This window comes from Nicotiana attenuata, chromosome 9 (assembly GCF_001879085.1).
Source record: "Nicotiana attenuata strain UT chromosome 9, NIATTr2, whole genome shotgun sequence".
NCBI lineage: Eukaryota > Viridiplantae > Streptophyta > Magnoliopsida > Solanales > Solanaceae > Nicotiana > Nicotiana attenuata.
This window is the reverse complement of record NC_031997.1, coordinates 48,001,673-48,013,899: the sequence shown is the minus strand read 5'-3', so window position 1 is coordinate 48,013,899 and position 12,227 is coordinate 48,001,673. Positions and strand designations below refer to the sequence as shown.

The 12,227-nt window shown below is 31.1% G+C and overlaps 1 protein-coding gene across 5 annotated transcripts in view; it reads left to right on the top strand.

Annotated features, from left to right (window-relative positions):
* LOC109232404 (beta-glucosidase 13-like) overlaps positions 1,990-12,227 on the top strand; it is a 21,652-nt gene continuing 11,414 nt past the window's right edge. For 3 of the 5 annotated variants that reach the window (XM_019398159.1, XM_019398158.1, XM_019398162.1), the window contains exons 1-2: positions 1,990-2,188; positions 2,300-2,369. In XM_019398159.1, the coding sequence (XP_019253704.1) occupies positions 2,018-2,188; positions 2,300-2,369 (241 nt within the window). In that variant the 5' untranslated portion in view covers positions 1,990-2,017. The remainder of the gene's footprint in view (positions 2,189-2,299; positions 2,370-12,227) is intronic. The other 2 variants (XM_019398161.1, XM_019398160.1) reach the window with 1 other exon arrangement.

Genomic DNA, 12,227 nt, shown 5'->3' with positions numbered 1-12,227 from the left:
GGGGGGGGGGGGGGGGTGTTTCTCGCATTATGGGCTGTATCTTAATTATTATTTTCCACAAGAAGATGTTTTTTTTAAGAAAGAATTACAAGAAAATATATATGACTTCACACCATAATAAAAAATGGCCCATGTTTTTAAGTTTTACCCTACGTAGCTCATATTGTACATATTTTGAAAGCACTGGCAAATTCAAAATCTGTGTTCTTATAATCATTGCTTCTAAAAGCTATGGAGTTAAATATGTATTCTCACAACCATTGTTTTTACTCTCTCTTCTTCTCACATCTTCTACATATGCTTCAAGGGGTTGAGTATTTTCTGCTTCTCCGCATGTGTCACCTGGTTGCAATGTAAGAAAAATTGAAAAGTAGAAGTCCACCATTGAAGGCCATTCAAAGCTTTGCTTTTGAAAATATGATTTTTTGAGTTTGTTAGTTGTTTGGATTGGGTGTTTTTCCAATTGATTGCAAATATCAAAAGGAGTTCAAGATTTAAATTTGAAGTAATTTGGAGTAGATTTGAACAAGATTTGAGTTAAATTTCAGAAAAGACGCAAGGAAGAAGACGAAGTCATTTTTTTGTATAATTTTATATAATCTTGTATAATAGTGTATATGAGTGTACAAACACATCTTATACACTATTATACACTTTTATACACCTTTATACAAACGTCTGTAGACGAACTTCTTCCACGATTTTCAGTTGCAATTCTTGTTCAAAACCAGTCCAAATCTCCATTAAATGACTTCAAATTTTATATACAACCTCCTTATACTATTTCGAACAAGTTTAAATAATACCCACTCCAAAATTCTCACGAAATCAAATTTGGAATTTAAACTCACATATTTAATCTTGTTAAAAATCTAATTTTCACTACTCAAGTGGATTTGGTTTGTTGAACTAATATTTGAGTCACAGTTACTGATTCAAAAGTTAACTTAGAAGCTTGTAAATAGTAATTTCGAGAACCTATTGGAGTCGAATATTGAGTATTAGCCTATTATTTTTGGGCTACTTGCTTGTAAATTGAAATATGGGATATAAAATTGAAAAGTAGGGAGCCCAGTTGTACTTACTTCTTACCTCTTTCCCTCAGTCAGAGGTCTCTGGTTGGAGCCCTGGGTATAGAAAAATCCTTGGTAGGGGGCGCTATTCCCCGAATGAGGCCCTACCCAACCAAATCTGGATATAATCGGGCTCCAATGCAGTGGGTGGGAAATCAAAAAAAAAAACTTTTTACCTCTTTGTTTTTCTAATCCCACTTTTGGGAGTATCCTATTGAGTATATAACGTAACTTCGGTGAATGCAGGTACTTGTTGAAGAGATTGCGGAATCCAGTGGTCCGGCATAGCTTTCGTTAAGGCAACAAAATAGCGCACTTTTTGTGTAAATTGGGTTCCAAACAACAACATCCAACCTCTACTACAACTATTTTGCACTCACCTCCGGACCCAGTCAAGAGGATGATCCAAGAAGACAAAAATGAAGTATCTACTATTAGACTAGTATCAAGCTCCATATGTAATACACTAGCAATGTTTGAAAACCTAAGTATTATTCCTACTATTACTAATAGTGATGTAATGCCTCCGTAACCTCTATTAATGAAAATTATCCTTTTCTCCAAAAAAAAAAAAAAATATATATATATATATATATATATATAATGTAACTGCCAAATTAACATATCTGGAACTAAAATAAAAAGAGAATCTAACTTTAGCAAAAGGGCAAAAACAAACTATTGAATCTTATTAATTAATGACCAATATAATACTTAACGGGAACTATATCAAATAAAAGACACATATCGCACGGCTCAAAGCTTTAAGATTAACGTGGTTGAAGTTTGTTCTTCGAGGTGAATCAAGTGTGCCAAACTAAAATAAATGATATATTTTTATTTTGAAATTATTAATATTTTTTTTGGCTATTGATTTCAAGGGATTCCACCTCTATTTAAAGAGGGGTTTAACAAAGGAAACTCTTGAAGACGTAGAGTTGGCAATGGCTTTTCAAAGATCCTTCTCCCTAGGCCTTTTCGTATTGGTCGACTTCTTTGTTTTGTCTGTTTTCTTTGTAGCTGCAGATATGGAAAGCCATGAAATTCCATTACCATTCAATCGTACCCTTTTTTCAACTGATTTCCTGTTTGGAGCTTCCGCTTCTGCTTATCAGGTTAACGTTTACACTTCAGACGTGACCTTTACTATAGGATATTACTCTTACGTTTTTCCCTCCCCATATGATTATGCAAAAATTAACTGTTTAAAATGTCGTTATTAACAGATTGAAGGTGCATGGAATGAAGATGGTAAAGGCCCAAGTATATGGGATACCTTCACCCACAAGCATCATGGTCTCTTTCTTCTCTCTTTTTGTTTTAAGCCAAATTCTTCTTTATTTGTCATTTTTCCGAATTATTGATCTTATTTTCTGATGGGTTAAAACGGTCCAATGATACTCTTAACATGATGTGATATTGTACGTTTTGGGCCAAGCTCGCACGGTTTTCCCCAAAATGCCTCACACCATTAAGAGATCCTACACTTTAATGTAGACTCCAAATATTTTGAGCTACCAATGTGAGACTTTGTTCGCACACCCAATATCTTCTGACACGCATCATTTCTTTAGCTCATTCCTTTTTTCAAATCTATACCTTTATGTCTTTTCGTTTCTACTATTCTTCAGTTTTATGTCTCTTCGTTCTTTTTTCATGTGTCCAGAGTATGTAAAGCCACTAAATCAAATCTCATTCCATCAATGAAGAGATTATTCAGAGCCACTATATATATCGTTCCTATACTCTAATCATCCAATATCAAAGTAGAAAAGTCGCCTTTTTACTGGGATTTTGCTACTTGCTTAGGATAGCATTATACCTTTGAGAAAATTTTGCATAATTAGTCAATTAAACAAAAAAAAAATCAGAACATTTCCTCCGAGTCAATAACTCAACTCAAATGGTCACTCAACTATCTCAAATTATCTCCTAAAGTCACTTTTCTTTCGTTTGTAACAACAAAGTCACTGAACTATGCCTATTGCACTCAGAAGGTCACTCAACTATATTTTCCAAATTTTGGATTGCCAAATACCTATTTTACCCTCTAAATTATAAATATTTATCTTCTTTTATTTATTTTTTTAATTTTTAATATTATGATTTTCCTTTTTTAATCTATATTATGGACTTACCTATAGAATAAATAAATATTATTATAAATTAAAAAAATAAAAATTATTTAAGCATCTAAATGCTGGAATAAAAAAATAATGAGCATCGTAAAAGAATTAATTAGAATAATTTATTTGTAATAATAATATTAAAACAACAAAAATTCAAAAATTTATTTACACGATTCAGATGAAAGAAAATAAAGGTTGTAAAATATATATTCCATGCACGTAATATAAAAATAATTATTTAAATAAAAGTATTTTTATAATATACATTATATACTCTTGAAAATTATGCTCAATTATATTATATATATTCCATGCACGACTTAACATAACATATTTTACCCTATACAGATAGTCCCCCTACTTTCCGGTGATATAATTTTGTGTTGTCGGAAAGTTAGTAGAAACATAATAATATAATTGAACATAATTTTCAAGAATTATATTATAGAATTACCTTTATTTAAATAATTATTTTTATATTAGGTGCATGGAATATATATTTTACAACATTTATTTTCATTCTGAATTGTGCAAATATATTTTGAATTTTTGTTGTTAATACTAAAATTATTATTACTAACAAATTATTCTAATTAATTTTTTTTACTATGCTCATTATTTTGTTATTCCAGCATTATATATGTTTAAATACTTTCTATTTTTAATTTATAAATAATATTTATTATTCTATACGTAAGTGTAGGCATACAAAATTTATTGGATTTAAATCCATAAAATTAATTTGGACTATATTTTAAATTCAAGATATATTGGTCCAAATAAATATTATGGGCTAATATAATTGAATTAATATATAAGTCCAACATATATGGATTAAATAAAAAAGTCTTAGTCCATTGGGCTAGCCCATTTAATTGGGCTAAAGTGATGAGCCCATTTCATTAAGCCCAAGATGTCATCTTCCTAGAGGCCCAGTTTGGTGCCACGTGTCAAATGACGTGGCACGCCAAGTCAAACGGAAGAGCCAATAGGACCGTGCCACGTGTCAAAATGACAAGGCATGCCCAGTCACACTGAAAGGCCAATGAAATCGTTCCACGTGTGCAAGTGACATGTTCTGGCCAATCAAATGCGGCCATGTCACCCTTCAATTTGATTGGTCGGAAAGAGTTTGTTCTTATCATGACTCTTCCCTTCCACAACTATAAATAGGGGTCTTCATAACTCAGAAAAAGACCAGAAGTTATAACAAGAAGCAAGAAAGAGCTCGTGGGTCAAACGCTGCAAATTCCTCTACAAGTTTCAAGCTTCAAGTTCAAGCTCAAGAACGAAGAACGAATCAAGGTCAAGTTCAAGCAATCAATCTCAAGCTCAAAAACAAGATCATCGTTCGTGGAAACAAATATAGATTCAAGATCAAGCTCAAAGGCCCTTGAATTTATTTACTATTGAAAAGAAGAATCAGAGGATTCATAGAGATTGTAACACTCAAATATTCGAAATAAAATACTACGCTTGTTGCAATATTTTTCAGTCTTGATTTTATTTTCTCGACGCAAATTTATTGTCTACAGTAAGTCCATAATATAAATTAAAAAGAGAAAATCATAATATTAAAAATTTTAAAAAAAAATAAAAAGAAGATAAATGTTTATAATTTAGAGGGTAAAATAGGTATTTGGCGATGCAAAATTTGAAAAATGTAGTTGAGTGACCTTCTGAGTGCAATAGGCATAGTTCAGTGACTTTGTTGTTACAAACAAAAGTAAAATGACTTTAGGAGATAATTTGGGATAGTTGAGTGACCATTTAAGTAATTGACTCCATTTTATTTGATGGTCAGAGGCGAATTGAAAGTTAAGCAGTAAAAATTCTAAAAATTTGTAGGGAAAAACAGAGATATCTTCTACGATGCTCATAATATATATGTGGAAGTATCGACATAATTTCATAGGTCATTCGCTCGGAATGCAACACGATTTCGGTGTTGTACAGCTCAAGATTTAATGGATTCATGAAAAAGGTTAAGATCTTTATTAGTTCACTGAGATGTCTATCCAAAATGTTCAATCATATACTTTTAACAAATGCCAGCCAATAGTTGTAAATCGAATGGTCCTAATAATTAATTGTTTCATTTTTTTCTTTTAATTGGTTGTACTTTTTTGGGTTGGATTAATTTGCTGTGCTTAAATATCCTTCAGTGCTTTCAACATCTCTTTCGGAAAATTTGTTCTTTAATGTTTATTACTATGAATTAACTCATGCAATTGACCCTTTATATTTCACGAGATTTAAGCTAAGTGATCAATGTGGACTAATATTGTAAAATATATGTCATTACTGTTTTGATGCGTGAAAACAATGCTACTTTTGGTGTAATTTCTGAGTATTTAAGAATTTATTTTTTGTTGAATTTAACTTGTCAAACTTGCCTTTGACAAGCAAAAATTGTTAAAAATCTACAGAAGAATCATAAGAAATTTACGAATTAGAAATGATTTAGTGGGCATTTGGACATAAAAATTGTAACATTCTGGAAAAGTGGGAAAAATATTCAAGTGAAATGGTATTTAAAATTAGAGTTGACTTTGGACATGAATACAATTCTGTGTTCTTTTTGAATTTTTGTGAGTAATCTGAATTAACTTTTTGAAAAATAACTTATTGGAGTTTTTCAAATTTTTAAAAAATTTCAAAATCGATTTTCAAGTGAAAATTGAAAATGTTATGGCCAAATACTGCGAAAAAAAAATTTAAAAAAAAGTAAAAATTATTTCATGGCCAAACAGGCCCTTAGTATTACCCTTTTCCATCACTCCTCGTACTAAATCAACCCACTGAAATGCAAATAGGTATCACCGTATCAGTATCACAAAGATTATAGATTTATATATATATATAATGTAACACACTTAGAGAATTAACCCAGAGGGGGTGCGCTGACCCATCGAGTGTTTTTACTACGATTTAAGTCCCATTTGGGTTTAGGGCCGATAGGCTTCTAGAGTACTACCGTAACGTCGATGTTACTGGTAGATGTTATCGTGAGGAGCGCAAGAGGGCGACGCAGAGGCGTTGGGGTTTTTCAGTCTATTTTTAATTTTTTTTATTATATTATTTATATTAATATATATTATATATATATATATATATATATATATATATATATATATATATAATATAACTATTAGTAAATATCTTCTGAATACGGTGATACCTATTTGCATTTCAGTGGTTGATTAGTACGAGGAGTGATGGAAAAGGGTATACTAAGGGCCTGTTTGGCCATGAAATAATTTTTACTTTTTTTAAATTTTTTTTTTCGCAGTATTTGGCCATAACATTTTCAATTTTCACTTGAAATCGATTTTGAAATTTTTTAAAAATTTGAAAAAACTCCAATAAGTTTATTTTCAAAAAAGTTAATTCAGATTACTCACAAAAATTCAAAAAGAACACAGAATTGTATTCATGTCCAAAGTCAACTCTAATTTTAAATACCATTTCACTTTAATATTTTCCCACTTTTCCAGAATGTTACAATTTTTATGTCCAAATGCCACTAAATCATTTCTAATTCGTAATTTCTTATGATTCTTCTGTTAGTTTTTAACAATTTTTGCTTGTCAAAGGCAAGTTTGAAAGTTAAATTCAACAAAAATAATTCTTAAATACTCAGAATTACCCAAAGTAGCATTGTTTTCACGCACAAAACAGTAATGACATATATTTACATATTATGTCCACATTGATCACTTAGCTTAAATCTCGTGAAAATATAAAGGGTCAATTGCATGAGTTAATTCATAGTAAATAACATCTAAGAACAAATTTCGAAAGAGATGTTGAAAGCACTGAAGGATATTTAAGCACAGCAAATTAATCCAACCCAAAAAGTCAACCAATTAAAAGAAAAAAATGAAACAATTAATTATTAGGACCATTCGATTTAACAACTATTGGCTGGCATTGTTAAAAGTATATGATTGAACATTTTGGATAGACATCTCAGTGAACTAATAAAGATCTTAACCTTTTCATGAATCCATTAAAATCTTGAGCTGTACACACCGAAATCGTGTTGTCGTCCGAGCGAATGACCTATGAAATTATGTCGATACTTCCACATATATATTATGAGCATCGTAGAAGATATCTCTGTTTTTCCCTACAAATTTTTAGAATTTTACTGCTTAACTTTCAATTCGCCTCTGACCATCAAATAAAATGGAGTCAATTACTTAAATGGTCACTCAACATCCCAAATTATCTCCTAAAGTCATTTTACTTTTGTTTGTAACAACAAAGTCACTGAACTATGCCTATTGCACTCAGGAAGTCAACTCACACATTTTTCAAATTCTTGCCATCGCAAATATTTATTTACCTCTAAATTAATAAACATTTATCTTCTTTTATTTTTTTTTAAAATTTTTAATATTATGATTTTCTCTCTTTTAATTTATATTATGGACTTACTGTAGACAATAATTTGCGTCAGAAATAAAATCAAGACTGAAAATATTGCAACAAGCGTAGTATTTTATTTCGAATATTTGAGTGTTACAATCTCTATGAATCCTCTGATTCTTCTTTCAATAGTAATAAATTCAAGGGCCTTTGAGCTTGATCTTGAATCTATATTTGTCTACGCAACGATGATCTTGTTTTTGAGCTTGAGAATTGGATTGCTTGAACTTGACCTTGATTCGTTCTCGTTCTTGAGCTGAACTGAAGCTTGAAACTGTGAGAGAATTTGCAGCGTTTGTACCCACGAGACTCTTTCTTGCTTCTTGTTAAACTTCTGTCTTTTTTCGAGTTATGAAGACCCCTATTTATAGTTGTGGAAGGGAAGAGTCATGATAAGAAACAACTCTTTCCGACCAAGTCAAATAAAGTGAGGATTGGCCGCATTTGATTGGCCAGAACATGTCACTTGCACACGGTGGAACGATTTCATTGGCCTTTCAGTGTGACTGGGATGCCTTGTCATTTTTGACACGTGGCTATGGTTCCTATTGGCTCTTCCGTTGATTTGGCGTGCCACGTCATTTGAACGTGGCACCAAACTGGGCCTCTAGGAAGAACATCTTGGGCTTAATGAAATGGCATCATACTTAGCCCAATTAAATGGGCTAGCCCAATGGACTAAGACTTTTTATTTAATCCATATATGTTGGACTTATATATTAATTCAATATATTAGCCTAATATTATTTGGACCAATATATCTTGAATTTAAAATATAGTCCAAATTAATTTTATGGATTTAAATCCAATAAATTTTGTATGCCCACTTACGTATAGAATAATAAATATTATTTATAAATTAAAAATAGAAAGTATTTAAAACATATATAATGGGAATAACAAAATAATGAGCATAGTAAAAAAAATTAATTAGAATAATTTGTTTAGTAATAAATTTTAGTATTAACAACAAAAATTCAAAATATATTTGCACAATTCAGAATGAAAATAAATGTTGTAAAATATATATTCCATGCACCTAATATAAAAATAATTATTTAAATAAAGGTAATTCTATAATATAATTCTTGAAAATTATGTTCAATTATATTATTATGTTTCTACTAACTTTCCGACAACACATTCATCACCGGAAAGTAGGGGAGACTATCTGTATAGGGTAAAATTGTTATGTTAAGTCGTGCATGGAATATATATAATATAATGAGCATAATTCAAGAGTATATAATGTATATTATAAAAATACTTTTATTTAAATAATTATTTTATATTACGTGCATGTAATATATATATTTTACAACCTTTATTTTCTTTCATCTGAATCGTGTATATAAATTATTGAATTTTTGTTGTTTATAATATTATTATTATAAATAAATTATTCTAATAATTCTTATACTATGCTCATTATTTTTTTATTCCAGCATTATAGATGCTTAATAATTTTTTTTTTTATTATAAATAATATTTATTTATTCTATAGGTAAAGTCCATAATATAAATTAAAAGAAGAAACCATAATATTTAAAAATTTAAAAAATAAAATAAAGAAGACAAATATTTATAATTTAGAGGCGTAAAATAATATGGCAATCCAAATTTAAAAATCTAGTTGAATGACCTTCTGAGTGCAATAGGAATAGTTCAGTGACTTTGTGTTACAAACGAAAGAAAAAGTGACTTTAGGAGATTAATTTGAGATAGTTGAGTGACATTTGAGTAATTGACTCTTTATACTCAATAAAATGTGAATAACTCGCCCTGCTCTCTTTGAAAAAGAAGGGGTGCTTCCGGGTCGGTCGTTGTTTCAAACAATTGGTCTTCTTCAATTATTACAGCGGATGCATCGTACTGATCACCACCATATAAATAAATTATGTTCTAAAAAATCTAGCAAAATTGTATCAATATAGTAAATGGCTAGATATTCATAAACTAAAAATACAATAATTTCAATATTAAAAACCTCAAAAGTTTAATGATAATGTCAAAAATACGAATGAAGTGAGTTTGAGGCTTTTTGAGAAAACTGTTCTGAAGTTAAACAGAAAGGAACACAACAAATTTTCTGTTGAAATAGAAAACTATTGTTTTTTTAAAAAATAAAAAAAGGTTAAACAAAACAAAAATCAAAGCCTTTACATTTTATTTTTATGTTCTTTTCAAAATTGGCCAAATTGTAAAGATATTGACCCAACGAACAGTACCCTAGTGCAGTTTTGGTACTCACAGTAGACCTAGTATAGAACTATTAAAAAATAAACAACAACAACAACCTAGTAAATTTCACGAAGTGGGTCTAGGAGGGTAGAGATGTAACGCAGACCTTACCCTAAACCAAGACGAGAGGAAGAGGCTGTTTCCGGAAAGATCCTCGGCTCAAGAAAATAAGAAAAAACAGAAGGAGAATATATTAGTTGTTCACCATAGAGCATAAGGAAAAATAGGAACATAAATTGTAGAAAAGAAGAAAATACAAGGCAGAAATGAGAAGCTAGTAAATAGATCTTGCACCGAAAACAGAAGAATTAGACATGGCAATGCTCCTAGTTATTATAAGACAAAACCTACCAGACTAGGCTCACAAACGGTACAAGTTAACGCGAGACTCAAACTACCTCCTAGCCTACAACCTGATACTGACTCCACAACTTCCTATCATTGCCAACGCCTCGGAAAATTTGAAGTTTCGCCATATCTGCCTGAGTCACTCTCCCACCATACTTCTTAGGGCAGCCCGTCTACATCTCTGTGCCCTCCACACCAACCCCTCGCACCTCTTTACTGGAGCATCTGGTTTCTCCTCATTACATGCCGAACTATCTGAGCGCGCTTCCGCATCTTGTCACTAATAATGATGTATATGTTTGACGCTTCAGATGATCTTCCTCTTAAGAGTTATACATATATATATATAATATAGAGCCCTGTAAAATAAATAAAGTTAGTGAATTATTAAATCAAATCTCAAGCCTCAACTAGTCAAACTATTGTTCCAAAATTTAGTCCACTTTAGGATTTGGTGTATACTGTCTTAGTCAGTACTAACAACACTTTGCCCCCAATCAATATATTCTAATGTGTAAAACTTGGCCTTTGTATTAAGGTAATAGTTATGAATAGTCAATGACTTCCTTAAAAATAGGAATGTTTGTTTTTTTCTTTAAAAAGTTTCATGTTATCTCAGAAGGAAGCGTCAAATACCAATTATAATTTTAAGCGTCAATATGTGTATACTGACACTATTATAAAGCAGATGCTCATGATCATCTGAAGCGTCAAACATATACATCATTATTTATCAATCAATTCATCAATTTTATGTGCCTTATTACTGGAGTTTACTTGCTCCTTCTTGATTTACGGATAGTAGGTTATAATTTTTAGATGCTAATTTTATAAATATAATGATGTACAATGACATGAAGTACTGGACAATTAGTTAAAGCCAAAACAAAATCTGAATATAATTGTGGTCAAAAAGGGCTTTTCACTTTCAAGCCATGTGTCCATGTGTTAAATTACAATAAGGGATTTCTCAGCGTTCTCTTGGCATTTTTTTTAAACCATGGATTTTTTTTTTTTTATAACCTTGATAGTCGGGTAAGTTGGTATGCACCTAGATTGATTTTATGATATTTATTACCTCCATCAGCAGAAACCAGGTATTAGGTCTACTGGATATTAAACCAAAAAGATTAGATTTGTATATGGTCAACAACTTGAATTTAAAAAGACTCGGGTTACTGATAATCGGAAAAGTAATATAAGAAGAGAGATTTATTGATAGAAACAGAAGCACAATAGAACAAAGTAATATCCCACGTAATGGTTTTTCGTCCCCTCACAGTTTGTTTTGTGACTTTCCCCTTTTATACCTGTTTTGGTAAATTACAGATTATTCCCTTTTCATCAAATAATACAATAATGGGTAATTAATGACCTTTACATGTTATCGTTTATGCATCATATTCATTCATACGAATTCTCTAGACGTTTCTAGTTTTTAATACTCATTAACATGATGTAATCTGGGCTCTTTTTTTGCTGTCAAGCATTCATTCCTTTTGTCCTCTTCTCCAATCCTTGACCTTTGAGTGTCTTGGAATAGGTGAGTGTTGAATTATTTGTATGACTCGATACTGCTCGTGCCTTCTTCATTAACTTGCTCGTATCTGGGTCTGTATAATGCATCTTGTGAATGCAGGATCTAAAATGCTCGTATAGCTAGTTAACAGCAAGGCTCCAATTTTTAATAGTCATTGCGAAAATGCAACGTCTCCACCGCCAAGAGCCACGCATTCAAGCCAATGATAATAATTAATAAAGAGAATACAATATAAGTTCCCCAATACAGATAGTCCCACTTTTCCATTTAATTCATCAGTTTGAACTATGAGTGGAATGGCACATTGCATTTAAGGAATAATGCTTATGTCACCGGAGTAGCATGATAGTTCCTGAACAGAGTTGACGCTTTTAGATATCACTTCCACTTTAATGCTTTAAGACACGTGTCATCATTCCTTACTGGTTCACACACATTCCACAACATCTTGCCTACAGTGAC